The sequence below is a fragment of the Phalacrocorax carbo genome, chromosome 13, assembly GCF_963921805.1.
Source record: "Phalacrocorax carbo chromosome 13, bPhaCar2.1, whole genome shotgun sequence".
NCBI lineage: Eukaryota > Metazoa > Chordata > Aves > Suliformes > Phalacrocoracidae > Phalacrocorax > Phalacrocorax carbo.
In genome coordinates, this window is record NC_087525.1 from 2577513 (window position 1) to 2596201 (window position 18689).

The following is an 18689-nucleotide window of genomic DNA, read 5'->3' on the forward strand; positions in this document are numbered from 1 at the left end:
GCCCCTTCACGTTTTTGCAGTTGGGAGACTAGCAAGCACAAGCCCAGCCTTAGCACCATCCCAGGGCAACGTGTAATGTGAAATTCCTGACCAGCCCTATCCAGTAGGGCTCTCCCTACCTGCTTGGCCTCAAACACAATCAGCCTGCAGAGGAAGCTGGGAAGAATTGGTGTAGGGCAGATTTATACACTATAATGTTCCTTTTCCAAGTTATGTTCAGTAAATTCTCAGCTGTTTACTGGGACTGCTGTATGAGTTTCTAGGAAAGACCAATACGGATACTCCGGGGACAAAAAAATTGCCTATGAGAAGCACTGTATGAAAAAAATAATACGAAAAAACCAAATACTCTGGACTAGTGCACAGAGTAAACAGATTTCATCTACAGAGGTTTCTATCCAATAGTCAGTGCTTAACGATTTCCCACTTTTCTGCCATTTCTGGTCTTACTTTAGGAAGGACTGTCACAAAACAAAAAAAAAGCAACGGACAACTTTAATAAGCTCTGATATTCTCTATTTCATTCCTTGTGCTCTAAACACATCATGAGGTCAAAGTAAAACTCTTAGCAAGTCATATTTCTGTGCCCTTTCATGCATAAGCTAGAATCAGCAACTTCAAAGCTATTCCACTAATGCTTAAGGTGAAAAAAAGATGCAGGAGCCTGCTGAGGTAACAAAATAGAGACAGAGGACACAAGCTGACTTGGAAAGTCCTGGCAGCTCAAGCTGTCTCTAGCACAGCAGATTGCATCACAAAGCATGTCATAGAAAAATAGAAAACAAAAAGCTGTTATTCTAAGCTATTGTTCTGTCTGATGATAATTACATTCGATATATTTCCTTGAATTTTTTCTGTCTGTTTTTTTTTTTTTAAACCCAAACTACAGATAGCCAATTTTACTCACAAATTGTGGGGCAGTGCACAGACCTGAAACCGCTTTGCTGACCTGAAACGGAAACCGTCCTTTCCATTTTAAAGCATAAATGTGCTGCTGCCAAAGAAGTAGTCAGAAGAATTTAAGGTAAAAACTAAAGATAAACATAAAGGAACCCTCTAAATATTATCTTACCTAAAATGATAGCTACAAATCTTCAAAATGAAAAACAAACACATAAATTTTATAGAAATAAAACCTGCAAAACTCTTCTTAGCTCAAAATCAACCTTGTGTCAGTAACTGCTGGAACACTGGGCCAATGCATGTCAATCGTGGTCACAAATGGGAACCATCACGCTCATATTCATACTTAAACACTGATTTCATAAGAAGAATTACCCATTCTTGCTCACTGGACTTGATTATAGAAAAGAAATAAAATGGAAATTACTGTCAGTGTCTGGGGAGCTCAAGCGGTTTTAGGAGAAACACATTTCATAACCTCCTGTGAAAAATCAAACCAGTGAGTAAATATTTTCCCACTGCAAGTGAACATTATTTAAAACAAATTTCAGTCTTACTTTAACTTTAAGCACAGAAGAAAACATTTTGGCATCTTCAGACACTCCTCCAATGTACATTTTTTTGGTGAAGACAGGCACGTGGTCATTTTCATCCTTTACTTCAATAAATACCTTGGCTGTATTACCTAGAAGAAGGAGTAAAAAGCATACACAGAACATTTGGCAATAAATCTTTAACACCTACCAGAGTTCAAACGCTTACAGCCCAAAAGGTAATTTAAAATAAGTGCATGGATAACACTGTAAAAATAAATACATTAGAAATAATAGCACATTGGATAAGAAAAGTATGACCTTCAAGGAAGTAGAGATTTCTTTTATTTTTGTACTCTGCTTTTATTGTTTCTGCATTTGCTGCTTTTTTTTTTTTTTAATTAATCTTGAGCTGAAATTTGTACTTTTATAGAAAATTATTCCCCTTACATGTACACCTGCACTTCACTATTAGGGCTATCCGAATTTGCCTGTAAGCAAAAGGCTGCCATGCCTTTCTTTAGAAAGCGAGCTATTTGGGGAAAATATAAGAAAACACCTGTAACTCATTTTTCGAGTAAATAGAAAAGCACATATAAGAATCTTGTACTTTAGTAACACAGTTTTTGGTCACATTAAATTCTCTGAAGTGTTACGAAGAGGTGATGAACAGGTGACGAATACTAGTAGTTATGCTGCAAACAACAGCTTGCTTTGCCCACGTCATGCACGGCTTGCTTTATGTATTTAAATTATGACTAACTCCCATCCAAATACCCAATGGGTGATTCTGCCATGGTGCCTGCAAACTCAGAGCTGTTCATACAACAGCACCGGCAGAAACACCCTCTGGATGAACAACGCGATACGCTGCAGGTCAATGCAGCCTTTTCTGTACCTGCTTAAGCCATAAACTGCAAATATCTGCGAGGTTTGGCCACGCGTGGGCTGAGCAGTCTCAACACCTAATGAATGTCCTGCGTTACCTGAATGCGTGCCTAAGCCTGTCCTCATCACAAACCTGGCCCAGGGGAGCTCCAGAAGGATTACTTCCCTCCTAGTGGTTCAACACACCTTCAAGCAAAATACAGCTGTTAATTTCTGTTTTATTAAACAGTTACTGATCCACCCCACTGAACAATAAACAGCTCTCTCCATCTGCAAGGAAAAAACGTCTAGCAAAAATTATGGACCTAGTGCAAAAAAGATTCAACTGCGCAGTGATCTATACCAACATCTGTTTGTCTCTTTCAGAATTGTATAATCCAGAAAGATTGCTGGAAACGATGATATCCAGTTCATTAAAACCACATTTTCAAGTGATAAATTGCCTCATTTCAGAGTTGGTTTTCCCAGCTTGTTTCAGTGCCAGGGTAATTTAAATGTTGCACAGGTGCCATGCTGATCTGAGTTAGCTTCGAAACGCAGTCTCATTTAGAAAGAGCTTAGTAGCTCTATCTTTGGGGGACAAAAATGTTATAACCCAGACTATTTCTTAGACCGCCTCAGTCACTAAAAATATTCTGTCTATCTGACGGTCCAACTGATGGGAAACAAATGAGGACTTCATAAACATCACTGAAATCTGAGGAAAACACTTAAAATGCTATCCAAGGCATTAGTGCAGAGAGAAGGAAAAACAGAGAAAGGAAAGAAACAAAGGAAATTACATTTCCTCAGAGGAATAATCAATTATTTACCTCCCACACTGATCTGTGCAGATATCTTAACTTGTAGGTGCTGTTACTTCATGGGAAAATGAGTTCATGACAAGCTCTCTTTTTACGGACGTGAAAAAAAGCCATAATCCAACATCTGAACATGTGTAACGTGGATCTAACGGTCTATTTGATATCATCTCTGGTTTGCTTGTGTTCCTTTTAAAAGAATGCTTCTTACCTTGAATACAGGATTTATTACAGTGAAGAAAAATTTCAGTCAAAGAGGCATCATGAGGTTCTGTGAATAGTCAGATTTCTCTCTTGTTAAACCAGCACCTTAATGTTTCTGGCTGCAATACTAAGTTACAGTTAGAAACTGCAGCCCTGTGGAGAAAAATGAGATTCCCAGGCAGGCTTTTTCACTGCAGCTACACTCTCGAAGGAAGCAGGCAACTGGCGCAGGGCGACAGGCAATGTGTGTAAGTGACCTTGCCCTGCTCAGCTAATGAGCAGTTATATCAGTGGCTGGCACTGGGTTACTGCCGTAGGGAAGATCCTAATTGTATTACGTTCAGTGCTGGTAGAACTAGGCATTTACTAACCTGCACTAGTTCTCTCTAATGCAAATTAATGCAAATTAAACGCCTTTTGCATAGGGCTCACTACCTTCATCGTTTCAAGCCAGTTTTGGTGGGGTGGCTTCACCCCGTACAAAGTTTGTTTTGCAATTTGCTCAAAAACATTTGTTTAATTTGCTGGTAGTTCTCTGAGCTGCCAAAAGGCTGATTTGTTTAGCGACGGTTGAATGCTTTGAAAATGAGAAATGAAAGTTATTACATTAAGCACAAAGCAAATTAAATATCCTGCATATATAAAGACTAACGTTAGCATCGTTAACGTTAAATTAAACATATACCTTCATTTCATCTTACTGCCTGATTTTTATACACAGCTTAGATTTCATTCGTTCTGGCAGAAGAAGGGGAACGCGGCACCTGTGAACTCCTCTCTACCACGTGCTTCTTATCCGATGCCAGCCTAGAGCTGGCCGTAGTGAGTGACTCCCAGCCAGCTACAGAGGTTGCCTTATTCTCGCATCGGCTAAGCCTGAAAGAGGCGCACATTAAAATCCCTCATCAGAAACCGTGCCATGTGTGCGAAGGTCGTGCCAGGCCCTTCAGCACAGGGATTTCCCCAGCCGCTCAGCTTGATTCAGTCAGATACCCCCTGCACGCCGGGCTGCGGGCCCCAGAGGTGGGGGGAGTGGTGCTCCTACCTCTGCCACCCCTTGCACCTCCAATGCCCTGCCTGAGTGAAAAGGCCACCCAGCCGGAGCATGTTCTTTCAGACTCTGCTTTAGACTCTGGCATTAGGCTCTGTTTTCCTTCATACTCCATATTTGTTAATGCTTGTTCTAAACACTGGTTTGTGTGTGGCTCTAGCCCTCTTTTCTGGTACCTGAAGGGAGGCAACAGCATCCGCTATATAATGGGCACTGTTGGTTACTGATACTCTCAGAGGTGGGGCAGTGAACACCAGAGGACACCAATATTTACACTCACGTTCTGGAGGAGATATTTTGTATCCCCACATATGTAAAACCTTGCTTGTTTGGTAGGTATTTCTAGATCAGGAATCCAGCTCCAGTCACATTCTTTTTCATGGATTATAGGAGTTGAAACCAGACTTTACTCCTCTGTGGTACTTGTGAGACCTCATGCAATCAAAATGTAGTTCTTACTGTGACTGAGCTACCCACATAGCTGGCCGGGTGAAAGAAGAAAGGATCTTCCCCTGGACAAAGCAGCACAGGACTGCCAAGGTGGCCAGAAAGAGCAGAGAAGAAAGACTGATAGAGTGCTACAACTTCAGCTGTAAGGGAAGTGTTTCTCTGTACACAAAGTATGGAGATAATATTTCATAGGCAAAGTTTCTTCAGTTTTACTGCACATTGTTATTGCTAAGACACATTTATGGTCTGGATTTTTCACACCAATTAGTTCAATAGTCACAAGGGTCAAGTCAGCCCCCCCAGACAACACACTGCAAAGGAATTTTCTGCACCACAACCTCCTGCAAGGTCTCCTATGCCCCATTTGCCTCCTTTCTTCTAGACCCCCTGAGATGAGCTGCAATGCAGACTACACAGAACTGCAGCTGGTCTAAGTCATCTTCAGCTTATAAGAACCAAACATACTGCATGCACTGTTCCAGCTAAATAATTGCTCCCATGACTAGAAGACGAGGCATTTTGATCTTTCAGCTTCTGTGATTTGTTTAAGGAGAGTGAAAACATCCTGAAAGCTGCTCTGAAGGGAACCAGAGGATCTTCTCAAACACGTAAAACTTTTAGATCATGAATGGCAAACGTAGAAGACAAAACCAATAACAACTCCAGGAAGCTGGTCAGAACCAGTGTGTACAAGTATTTCCATAAGTTTTTCCCAAACACGCTCGTTGAGAACCATGTCCCAGTATCACTGCTTATCTAAGTAGTGCTAATAATGCGCCTGATTCATGGGAGCCTGGAAATTCCTGCAATCTAGCAAGAATCGAGTTGAACTAAAGCAATGCTTTCTGAACGCTGGGACAGTGTCAGCTATGCCTTAAGTGTTACCAGATTTGTTTTACATTACGCTTTCAGCAACGATTCTGCACTTGTCTTCTATATTATGCCAAACCAGCCATTGATACAGCTGCTCTTTGTGCATCGGCAATTTTAACATTAAAAAATCTAGCATCTAGCTCAAGCAGTGGCTGTTTGTTGCGCAGTAGGTAACAGCAGATTCTTCTCTTTTAAAAGTTTAATCAAACTGGGAATGAGAATTTTAATACGTCAGGGTTCAATAGCACTTTGCTTTACTACTGTCTTACAAGTCTGTCGAGCAGACTTTGTGCTTTGGCAGGTAAACTAAACCGAACTGCAGCTGCGCTCAATTTCGCCTCGCTAAATTTGGCAGAACCGAATAGGAATCAGCACCAAGTATTTTTTTCAGTGACATTTTTATCTAAATCAGCATATGCCCAAAAAGCCTGAAGAAGCTCATCATATGCTGTAGCTGATCAAGAACAGTGCAAAAACAAGCTTTGACGAGACGTAAACAGTAACGTATTTGGAACGGCACCGATCCAAGGTCTGATAGAAATAAATATAAAACATCTATTTCTACCAGATAATTAACTGAAAGGGCTCTCACATTTCATGCAGTCTCTCTAAAATGCATTGCTTTCTTGCCTAGAGATATTTCAAGTTTGTCCCAGTGGCTTTCAGGGAAACTACCCCAGAGCTGTGTGGCAGAGGAGGCAGATTCGCAGCTCTTTAGGCTCTGCAGCATATTTTGCCCATCTGTCACGTCTCCCAGATTCAGGGACTGGCATGGCAGCCAACTCATAAAACACCATCAGCATGAACTTCTGCAACATGTTTGAAACTAAAAATGCACGGCTATTTGAAAAGTCAATAATACAAGGACACAGAATTCATTTTCATATTTAACTTAGTAAAATTATCATTCCTGATTAGTATAGAGCAGTTGCAGAATTTTGGTTGCAAACCTAGTTTTAGCCCTTTTTGCTTTATGATTCCCAAAGGTTTACTTTGTGATTAGAAACCTAAAAACATTGCAGGAGAGACAGAACTGTTCTTTTACCCTCCAACACCCACAGCAAAGCCTTGCCTCACAGCTGGGTTTACAGCAGCAATTTGACAACAGAAATGACCCTTGTCGGGGCAAGTGCCTCTGCCTACGTCTGGGGAATTGGTATGCACCACTTCTTGCTTGGGGCTGTGCCAAGGGCCAAAAATTGTTCTACCTAAATGAATAAAACATGTCAATAAGAAATCAAAAGGTGCGTGTTTGCTTAAAAATCTTTTGATACCAAAAAACCCCATCTCTATGAAGATGACATTCACACCTGGCAGTGAATCTAATGTATAGCACACCTGACTGAAATGAACAAACGTGGCAGTGTATTCCCCTCTCAGCTGGTCTAATGCTCTTGAGATACCTTACCTCTTGCTGCTTGAATTCTACTTCTAAGTTGATTTTTAATAAAAATCCATGCTACGCTGAATTCACTGCACCCACGAGAGTTTGGAGGGATACCTTGTTTTAGCTCCCACCTGTAGCAGGCTGGATGCAAACATGAAGACAGCACTTGCAATTTCTAAAAAAAAAAATAATCTGTCTATCAAGCCGGTGCAAGCACAGCTGTAAAAACCAACCAATCCATTGTTTGCAGGGCTTTTAATTTCTTTTTAATTCCCCTTAAGAGACAGTAAAACCAACCACGTGGTTTTGTCATTACTCTTGCATCTCTAGGAATGTGAAATGCGTGCTTGCTGCTCTTCCTTTCCCTACTCTTTAATTAGAGCCAATCGAGGCAGCAAGAGTGCAAGCGAAAATAAAAAAAGAGGACGTGGGAGAGATGACAGTGGGACTGCAAGTGATGCCAGAAGTTTCCTCATGAAGATGCGGTTGACAAGATCAGGGATGTAGGGGAGGGTTCCACTGCATTTACAAGTCCGCAAGACAAGAAACCCCGCTTTTCACCCCTGCCATGACAACACAGAATCACAGAATCATGGTTGGAAAAGCCCTCTAAGATCATCAAGTCCAACCATCACCCCAACACCCCCAGGGCTCCTAAACCACGTCCCAAAGTCCAAGTCTACACGTTTTTTGACCATGACTTACTTGGGAGGCAGAGGCATCCCGCAGTCAGTCTTACAGACAATCAAAACAAGACAGAATCTACAGTAGAGCAACCTGCAGTCAAAAATACTCCCCCTGGCCTCCCCCTCTCCCCCTCAACAACTGATCGAGCAAGAAGCTGTTAACACAGGTAACTTGTAATGAAGACAACCCTTTCACGCAGCGCTGTGCCAAGTGGGAACACCTTTGCCTGCAAGATTTAATTTTTAAACAATCTGTCTGCATCCATGTCCATTTGCAGACAGGCACCAGGACAGCCTGGAGGCTACCTTGCTGAGCAGCCACGGAGGACAGGTGAAGTTATGCACAGACGTCAACAGTAAGTCAAGATAAGAGAGCAAATGACAACTGCTGTTGGCAGCAGTTCAGTGAGCAAGAGTGTGGTGGCAGACCGAAAGGGTCATATAACTGAGCCGGGGAATGAAAAGATGCACTTTTCTCAGATGCTGGAAACTGTGAACACTGGAAAACATGAGACTGAATCCTCCACTTCTGCACTCAGAGGAATTTGGGGGCCCCTTTTGTCAGCAGTACTCAAAATCAAACATTCTGGTGCTTTTGTAAATATACCTTCCTCTGCAGATCAAAGTGGGAAGCCTTGGTGTCTCCCACCACAGTGCATGCTTCCTCTGTCCGGCACAGGGACCAAATGCCCACGAATGCTTTGATTCTTAAAATTGAGACCATGTTTACGTTGCTGGTAGAACCCTCTCCTCACCCCTTTCTTGTCCATACCGCTCCACTGCTCCTTCTTGCTGTGTTTAGGCAGCATTTTCTCTTCGCTGCTCCCTCTGGTTTCCTGTAAACCCCTCTGCTTCCTCCGGTGCCTGCCTTCCTTGCCACAAGAAGGTTATTGCTCTGACTGCGTTTCTCCTGGGTATCGAACTGCAGGACAGTGAGATGCTGATGACAACTTTGTGAACAGCTGACAGTGTTCAAATGAGGTAGAAGATGATGTTTCTCCTGCTCTTGTTCAAGAAGTTCTCCTGTTTTAGTGAATGATTAATTCTACTGATAAATTCCCTTCAGCTCACTAAATCACAACTCTTCCTGGGAGGAAGCAGCTGCTTGCTCTGTGATAGATTACAGAGCAGGACCTTCCAATTGCAGGACACGTCATGCCACACACAGTTTTGGGTTGTTCCCCTTATACATCAGTTTTTCTTTCTTTCATCTTATCCACTGAAGGAGAACTGAAACCTTCTATTTGGAAGCTAATAATCACAATCCTAATTTGACCTACAGTATACTACCAGGCTATGGTTTGTTGTGATAGATAATACAAGAAGCAAGGAGCAGACAGAAAAACCCAGGCTGCTAAATTTAACTGAATCGGAGAAGTCCATTAATATTGAAAGTCTTTCAGGGCTCAGCATCACCAGCTGCTGATTCCTGAAGCCAGAATTCCAAATTTTTAAATTCACTATAATCAGAAAACCGAACCCTTCTTCCATTCAAATGAAGTAAAAATGCACGGCGACTTTGTATTATAAAGTTTCAGTTAATTCATTTCAGGAGTTCGAGTCCACTGAAAGAAAGAGTCTGATTTTGCATCGTTTGGCATCATATTTTAAAAAACCAGTTTAAGTCACCAATTTTATGTTCTCATAGTCCAAACGACATCTCAATTTACTTTCTCTCCTCATTTATTCAGTTATCACTACACTATCAGTTGGCACTATCACTGAATTACAAGCTCAGTTACACTTAATGCAGTATCACCCTGCGCTGGTTTTGGCTGGGACTGAGTTAGTTTTCTTCATAGTACCTAGTACAGGGATATGTTTTGCAAGGGTGGTCCATCTGTGTATTATATCAAAGGACGGGAAGGGGGGTGGTGGTTAACGAGGGTGAGTTGGGTAGTGTGGGACCTGAGCATGATGTAAATGGTATGGAATAAGGGGTGGAGAATGTGCTGGTTTGGGCTGGGCACAGTTAATTTTCTCCATCGTAGCTAGTACAGGCTGTGTTTTGGGTTTGTGCTGGAAACAGGGTTGATAACCCAGGGGTGTTACCGTTCCTGCTGGGCAGGGCTTGCACAGAGCCAAGGCCTTTCCTGCCCCTCAGCCCACCCCACGGGCGAGTGGGCCGGGGGGCAAAAGGGGCTGGGAGGGGACACGGCCGGGACAGCGACCCCAGCTCACCCCAGGGACGTCCCACACCACACGGCGTCATGCTCAGCGCACAGAGCTGGGGGAAGGAGGAGGAAAGGGGGAAGGGACATTCAGAGTGACGGTGTTTGTCCCCCCACATCACAGTTATGGGTGACAGAGCCCTGCTGCCCTGGGGACGGCTGAGCGCCCGCCTGCCCGTGGGAAGGGGTGAATGGATTCCTTGGTTTGCTTTGCTTGGTATGCTGCTTTTGCTTTACCTGTTAAACTGGCTTTACCTCAACCCGCAAGTTTTCTCACTTCTACCCTTCTGATTCTCTCCCCCAGCTCACTGCGGAGCAGTAAGTGAGCGGCTGTGTGGGGCTCAGTTGCCAGCTGGGGTTAAACTATGGCAATCCACTTTTCCACCACACAGATGTAAACTCAAACTCCTACTTCTAGATGATGATTTTCTATAATACCATACAGTTAAAAACAATTCGGCACCTAGCTTCTGAGTTTTGTAAAAATCAGCACTGTTTTGTGACTGAGCAGTCTGTCAGTGCTGCGTTACCTAGCTCCAGAAGGGCTTCGTCATTGCAGCTCCAGAATAGGTCACTGATTCACTGCCAACACACTCCAGAATGGTTCACCAATTCACTGGTATCTCACACCGGAACTGGCAGCAATTCATTGCCATTGAGTGTCAGAGCAGTGTATTAATTCAATGCTACATAATTCTAGAGAAGTGCATTCAAAGTCACCTATCTCTGAAGTGGTTCATCATTTCGATGTCACCAAAGTCCGCAGTGAAGCTTTAATTCTGTCTCATCTCCTTCCACTGTAGTTCATCAATTCAGTTCCCTGAAACTCTGAAGTAGTATTTAACCTGATTAAAACTCATCAAGAAAGACAAAGGTGCCACGAAAATGGAAAGACATACATCATACAAATGTAGGAATCAAACCTAGAGGTCAAGGGATCTCCACTACAAAGACGTAAGTGATTTAGTTAGGCAGATACTTGTAAAGTATTTTAAAAATATACTTCTACCAAAATCTTATAGCTATCCATCCAGGCAGTATACTCATGATATCCAAAGACACACAGCAAGTACATGTCTTCCTTTAAGTTGGGCCAAACTCAAACTCCAGTCATTATCAAGTACCCCTGAATAAAGTAAATTCAGCCATCATCTTTTCAAAACTGCTGCCCAGTTGGGAGAACTGCTCTAGTGCAGACTATGGGTCAGAAGAGGGATAGAGAGGCCACTGCTTCCCTGACCGGTGAGGTTTCCCAAAGACCTCCGCTGGAACCTGCCGACTTCCTCGTCTGTTCATCCACGTCAGAGAAAGATCTGAAAAAAGCTGTACACGGCACAGAAGCCTTACCTCCTCACTGGCTACAGCCTGGCTGCATTTTACAGAATATAGCCTTAACGGGACCTCTCCCAGACACAAAGAAATGCAGTCAACTTGCACTGGCTCTCTCATTCTCTCCCTCTCCAGATACTTCATCTATGGTGGCTATAACAGCACACAGAATCTTACACTGCTGCTAATACTATTCAACTTCTGGCCACTGACTAAGCCCTACGTGTTACGCCACACACATACTCAATTCTTCCTTAAGGAAGAAGAAATACCCATGATAATACATGCTCAATTTCCAGAAATAATCTGCTAGTTACATGGGTAGTACTGAGAAGCCCGATGGTTGTATTTTAACTGCCACACCCTGTACAACGTCTCAGGCCAGAGTCTATCAACCCTTTTTATGGCATGTTCCCGAATACTTAAGCATATTAAGTCTAATATCTTTAAGAACATTAAAAACCTGTATGCAAATTTTCAGGAAGTACCAATTTTAGTATCACAAGCAGGTTCTACAATAGTATCTTTACACAGAAGCAACAGACTTGCGCCCTGCTTAAGTTACTATCCTGAAAAATCTGAATGTTGCTCTCTAATCTCTACACAATATTCTCAAGCATATGCACCAAACTGGCACTGAAATAAACTAGAGGTGGGTTTCCTTATATTCACAGCTGTTATTGCATCCATCAGAACAATAATTAGAAGACTCGTTACAGAAAAAGAACGGCAGAATCAGCCCAGTTAGTTAAGGGTGGCCCTTCCTTTGTAGCCCTCAGACTATTAACTCTGTGGATCACAACCTGCAGTGTGGGAAAGACTCTGTCATGGAACAACTTTGTCACCTTTGACAATAACAGGGCGGCACTTCGGCTCTCTGCCTGTCAGCGTGCCAGCCAAAGAGCCCACGGTGAGTAGCAAAAGCAAAAAAGCTCACACAGCTCACCTCTCCCTGCCGCAGGGGAGAAAAAGGGATCACGCAGTGCTCCCAGTCCTAATTTGCCAAGTGCTCTCTGTGCCTGGACACCAGGGCAATGAATTATCTCTTACTCTGGGCAGGTGGAAAGGTGACAGTCTAACATTAGAGACAGATGGAAGACTGATGGAAATTTTTTTTGCCCCTGGCTTGCCATGCAGACCTGCTTGGGAACAGAGATCAAAGCGAACTCCCAGGCAGCACAATCCCTACAGCATCGTACTGCCAGTAATGCTTTAAGAGATGCACTCAAACTAAAATTGCTCATTATATTACTGGGAGCTTCCAAACAAAGTGTAAGAAGGTTTTATTACGTGCACACTTCAATAAGTGGCCAAATCTCACTGACGTTGAGGAACAGCCTGGTACTGGCATTTTGTTTACGGTATCTCCCCCCGCCTGTCTCCCTGGATTGACAAGTAACTAAATATTGGTTATCTGCATAAAACTGAAGTCTGGAGTAGATCTGAAATCCACTTGTGTTCCACGGTTTCAAAAAACCAATGTGACGTCCCTTTTCTGAATGATTTTTACGCACACATCAATAAACAACAGGTACCCGAAGCCTGGCCTCCTGGGGACAGATACCTCAGCTCACACGAGGGGGAATGCAATGAGATGCTACAGCAGCGTCTCTTGGACAGACATTTATAAATGAAAGAGGCTGAAGTTTTCCCCTCAACCTATTAGTTCATGGGGGTGTTTTTGGGCAGGATGAGCCTGCTTTTTTCCCCGTGATAAAGATTTGCTCTATGATTAACACTGGTGGAAGTGCAGAGGAGAAAAAAGCTCCAGCCACCTGCGAGAGATCTGGCTCACAGCTCATACTGGAATAACTGACTGCGCTGCGCAACAAATGACTTGAAATAATCTTATATTCAATTTGAAATGAAAGCAGGTAATATTTTCATAGCCTTTAAACCAATGTTCAATCCCTCACTGCCCTTTTCTCAGCACAACAGTCATTGCACCATGATGCTCCTTAGCTAGAGCAGGGAAAAACTGAGACTTACAGAGACCAAAAATACAGGAGAAAATCACAAGACAAACACCACAGTCTGTCAAAATGCGTACCGAAATACTTTTTGGCACAAAGTTTGGTTTTTGTGTTTGGTTGCAGTTTTTTTGTGTGGGTGTTTTTTGTTTTTTTTTTTTTTTTTTTTTTTACTGGGGCCCAACTGTGGCTTAAATGGGAAGTTGTATAGGAACGGATAGGACGTTAAGTGAGTCAGGTGTTTGAAAGCCAGACTTCCCAGACCTTTTCCTTACAGGCAGGACGATAAAAATAATCAAAAGATGTTTTGAATTATTTCCATTAGAAAAAGTAAACCAATAAAGGGAAAAAGAAAACCTTCACGATGAGACAGAGCCCTAATACACTGAAAACGTTCCATTTGTGCCATCAACTCTCTGGTTATACATAAACACAACTTTTGTCTGTATCAGTGGGGCCTATGACATGATTTAGCTCAACACTGATCGGCTCCATGTACAGAAGGCAAGCACAGAGATCCACAATGCACTCTCTGCTGCTCACATACCGTCATCACTGCTGTATTTCTGATAAAAGCCCAAGGTTACTGGCTAGACTGCAGTTATCCTGCAATATCCTCAAAAAATAACAATACATATGTATGTTAAAAAGAGATTTTAAAATAAAGATTTTTAAACTTACTTTTGGAAGGGACACGCAGATTGGATCGTACCACTTGTAAAGAGTCTGCTTGAACTCGAAGCTCATAACTTTTCACGCTTTCATAATCCAAAGACTTTTTAACTGAGATCACGCCTGTTCTGTTATTAACAGCAAACACCTCTGAAATCCAGCAAAAACAGAAGTAACTTTCTAAGGTGCATAAACACTTCTTTATTTTTTTAATGCCAAAATGCTTCTATTCTGCAGATGACACTATTCTCTGACACTGTCTTCAGAAAGTCACTCCCATCCCTCCCTCGAGGCTCTAAAAGCCCATAGAACTCCTCTTTGAAGCTGTCTTCAAAGCAGCACAGCAGCTGAATCTGACCTGGTACTGGAATAACCGACTAGAGGACAGGCTGTCAAGAGCAGGCAAGATAAACAGCCCACTCACAAAAAGGAGGATGGGACGGGAAATTCTTCCACATCCCTCCAGATAATTCAGCGTAATTTTGCTCAGAGATTTCAAGGTGGATACCGAGAGTGCCCGAGAAGGATGCAAACGCAGGAATGATGTTTCATTTAAACATCAGGCTCCAATCTAATACTTGTGGCTACAGCATGGCAAAGTCTATAAAGCCTTAAAACAGATTTCTATGCAAGAAGAATAACTCCATCAAAGCTATTTATATTTTTATTTCAGTATGCCGTGGATTCACACCACGTGCCACTGATGTGAATTTTTACATCGGTGAGAATTTCATTGTGTTTTAATTTTTATTGTAATTCCGCTAACTAATCTGATCTTTAGCTGATCTCTAAAGGCTTGATAATGGCAGTCCCTGCTGCTTGTACAGATGAGGTGGGACTTCACCAAAGGAGTTTTCTTTCTAATCACTACTTCTTGAAGACTTCTGATGGACGCACTAGGCTCAGTGGAACCACTAAGAGCAAAATATTAGTACTCACCCTCTTCATTTCCTGAAACAATTGAATAGACAATTGTCTGGTTCAAGGCGGCCGCTGTAACAACTGTGACCACGGTTCCTTTTGGTGCACTTTCACTCACTGGCGGGGGTCTGCAGAATTGAACAAAAGTATTTATGTTATCTTCCCGTTGCCTGAAGAGCACGTTACTGAAACTTATTCCTCAGGTTAGCAGTTTCATCTGGCTGCCAAAGCAAGAGGATCTGTTATTACAGAAAGACATATTAAAAATGCAAAGGTTTAACGTTCACCTCTGCAAATGCAAAAACCAGTAAAAAGTCTAACTGGCACGAGGTGGCAATATACAGGTATAATGGTTCGTTGAGACCAGAAACGGAACAGCAGGAAAGAATGAGTAGAAAGAAACACAAGAACCACCACAGACTGATAAACGGCAAATAAAATTTAGAACATAATAGCTCTTTTATAATACCCACCTCTACTAAGAAAACTTAGTAATCTCTCAGAAATGCACACAGGAACATTCATTCATGGGTAAACCTCTATCATTTAAACAGTAAGACTTTAAAGCCACCTCCACAGGAGTTTCTACTCTTCAGAAAGACCAACAAATTTTCCTGCCAAGCCACTGTGGTACTAAAAGCCAAGATGCTTTTCAGGAAATGCACTGCAACCCAAGTATAGGTACACATCTTTTAAGTGTTTGGTAAATTGTTTCTGATTCGCTGAGGACCAACTCGCGTAAAGAAAGGAAGAGGAGAAAGATTACGCTACTAACACATCGGTATCTCATGTTCTTCACATCCTACAAACGCTGAAAACTGAGCATCTCGTATTCAGTATAGTTTCATCATGTATAAATAATGAGTTTCCTCCTGAAACGCAGCAAAGAATTATTTCACTTTCTCTTCTATTGTTCAAATGATACCTCCTCCAAAAACGGGGTGAGTTACATCTGAGATGCCGTTTCCTTAAGGAAACTGTAACTGCTTCAGAATGAACAAGGAGTCTGTGCTAATGTGCTAGAACAGAAATCTAAACAATTCCAACGCGGAGAAGTGAGACACTTGAGCTAAGCTCAATGTTCAGATTTTCACCACAGCAAGTAAAGCCTGAATTAATGCTTAGAACTCTTCATGCTAGTGAACAGATTAATTTGAAAGGAAATGTTCACATCCATAAATGTAGATGCATCTTTAGTAAAACTAGCATTATCCAGATAATTTCCACTTTTAAAAAATTACACTCATTCAGTATATAATGAAATAAAAGATGGATGAGGATACGTTGAGATAAGCTCCTAAACAGGAGTGGAGTTTAAGGAGTATTTCAGTTGTACAGAACCTGCTTTCATTTCAGAGAATATTTTATGACCTCCCTTTTTCATCCCCCAGGTATTTTTCAAATCCTCCACCCCATACCACCATCTTCCCATTCTAATGGCCTTGTAACCTCCCCTCTGACGCAGCTGAATTCAATGAATTGGCAAATCAATATCAACTAGCAAGTGGCTTTTGTGTTTGCTATAAGGCGCTACAGAGGGAGTGGACAGAAAACTGCCATGGTAATTGTATTGATTTCATTTCCCTGATTTAACGAAGGTGATCAAGTTCAATGGGAGCAATGCATCAGCTGAATTAAAAAACACTGCTGGTCTCTTAAGAACATTTTGCTGAATTGTAGAGAAGTGAATCAGCAAAAGACAATGCTCTTCAGCTGACAATATACTGTTCTACAAGCTCTAATAAGCTTTATTTGGGGATAAGTTCATTATTTTCCAATTTTTGAATGTCTAAGCCGTACAACAGCGCTTTTTTTTGTTGCTATGTTTTGTAAGTGGTAGACACAGTATTTGTAGCCGTTTTAGGGGACAGGCAAGGCCATTTTTATGCAATAATTTTGCATTACTGGATGATAAACACCAGTTACTGTTGAGAGAAGATGTGACATTAGCAAAGCAGCGCAATCCAGTCCAAGCCACCCAGAGAGGGCTTAGAAACCAACAACGTAGTGACAGGGAAGGGTACCGCTGCAACTTCAACGCGTGATTAGGATTCAGAGCATCTGAAGGTGTTTTTGCCTGCTAGCGTTTGCAACACCTTCCTGAGCCTCTGAATGCAGCTGCCAATACAGGCATTACCCCGGAGGCACAGGCGCTGACCGCGCCCGAGCACGTTTCTGTCACTGTCACTTGAGTGGGACTGGCATGCCACTGCCTTACAGTCCAGCGCTGACTTATCTGAAGTGCGCGAAATGCATCGGTTGCTTTCTGAGCTTCTGAACGCTTTCGCAAATAGATGCTTTCTAATATTGCCCCCAGTACTTCCATCCACGGGCATCCACATACATACAGCCACTGAACGTGAGAAGGTGCCGTGCATTAACACGATAATCTGCTTGCACCCCATAAATCTTAGCGTGAAATGGGATAAACAGCAATTAACGCACACTTCAGCCACCTCAGCTGCAACTCAGCCTTCATCTTTCCTCCGTTTGCACAACCATCTTTTGACCATGACAAAATGAATATATTTCTATACCAATTATTCATTCATTCACCCGGTGTTTCCCTGTAACTGTCACAGCAATGTGCAATTTAGGTCCGTCGATCCTCACTTTAATGTTTTCCATAGAAGTAGTAAATGGTGTTTTGTCAGCACCCAGGATGGGATGGACACCGGGGGGGCCCCCATCGCTGCACTGCACCAGAAACCCTGTAGGATGCCTGGACTTGGTGTGAAGCCACCCAACCGGCCCAACCCTTCCTGACAAGCCGCGGTGGGAAAAGAGGGCGCGAAGACGGCAAAGGGTGAAAAGGAGCGTCGCTTTGTGCCGTGCTGAGATAAGATCGGTATCTGACGGCCGCGGGTTTCGGAAGAACAAATTAATTTAAAATGGAAAAAACAGATGTTCAATAGTAAGTCTTCCATCCCACTCTTCTGATTAAGTTATGCCTGAACAAGTTTAAGATTTGCCTGCATTTCTCTGAGGCCCCTTTTGCATTGCTGACTGCTTCAGTACGGAACCATGCCAGAAAATGTGTTTGCCCCTCAGAAAAAAAAACCCCAACCCTAAACCAAAAGAACAACAGAATTAAAGTCATTATTTATATACAAAAACTCTGAAAAAGGATACAAAAAGTAAAATAATATCTTTTAATTTGCTATATCTCAGTTATGCATATTTTGATCAGAGGGGGAAATAGAGACTGACCACATATCACACACATGGCAGGGCATAACTATTTTTAATCTCCAAAGTGGAATTTTAACTTTTCCTCTCTTGTGCTTCTTTTTTCCCTTTGCTACACACATCAGACTCTCATCCATTTTTCAATTTGCCTGCTATCCAATACGCTTTGCATTCACCATGAAACTCTTCTATATCCAAAAGCATGAATATGAGATTTAATCAAAAATTAAATTTAAAACCAGCAAACCCAATAATAAAATTGGAAAATTGGTTTAGTACTATTAGTTTAATAGTGTGATGTGCATGCACTCTGTGTTAGGCACTTCAGTCAACTCTATTTTGTGGATTATATTTTAGTTCGTGGAGGTCCATAAGCATACCTCAGAACGTAAAGATTTTATTTTCTTGTTTAATTACACTGCTAAGATTCTTAGTTCAACTTGATTAAAATGCCATTTGGACCTCTCCTGGTAAAATCGCCCCCTACCTTCTCTTGCATTACAGCTTCTTAAAGTGTCTTAGCTATTTTTTAACTCTTAAGGGCATTTTACCTGATGCTATTCCACCCTCTTCTACCTGGAACCTGTTTCTGAGCACCGTACCCGGTTCCTGCCCAGACTCTTTTCATGAGGCTCCTCATGGGAAGCCATTTCATTTGGCTT

The 18689-nt window shown here is 42.2% G+C and overlaps 1 protein-coding gene across 5 annotated transcripts in view; it reads right to left on the bottom strand.

Moving 5' to 3' along the window:
- PCDH15 (protocadherin related 15) overlaps positions 1-18689 on the bottom strand; it is an 826977-nt gene that overhangs the window by 63739 nt on the left and 744549 nt on the right. For all 5 annotated transcript variants that reach the window (XM_064464573.1, XM_064464572.1, XM_064464569.1 and 2 more), the window contains 3 exons: positions 14857-14966; positions 13927-14067; positions 1461-1588 (listed from right to left, as the gene is read on the bottom strand). In XM_064464573.1, the coding sequence (XP_064320643.1) occupies positions 1461-1588; positions 13927-14067; positions 14857-14966 (379 nt within the window). The remainder of the gene's footprint in view (positions 1-1460; positions 1589-13926; positions 14068-14856; positions 14967-18689) is intronic.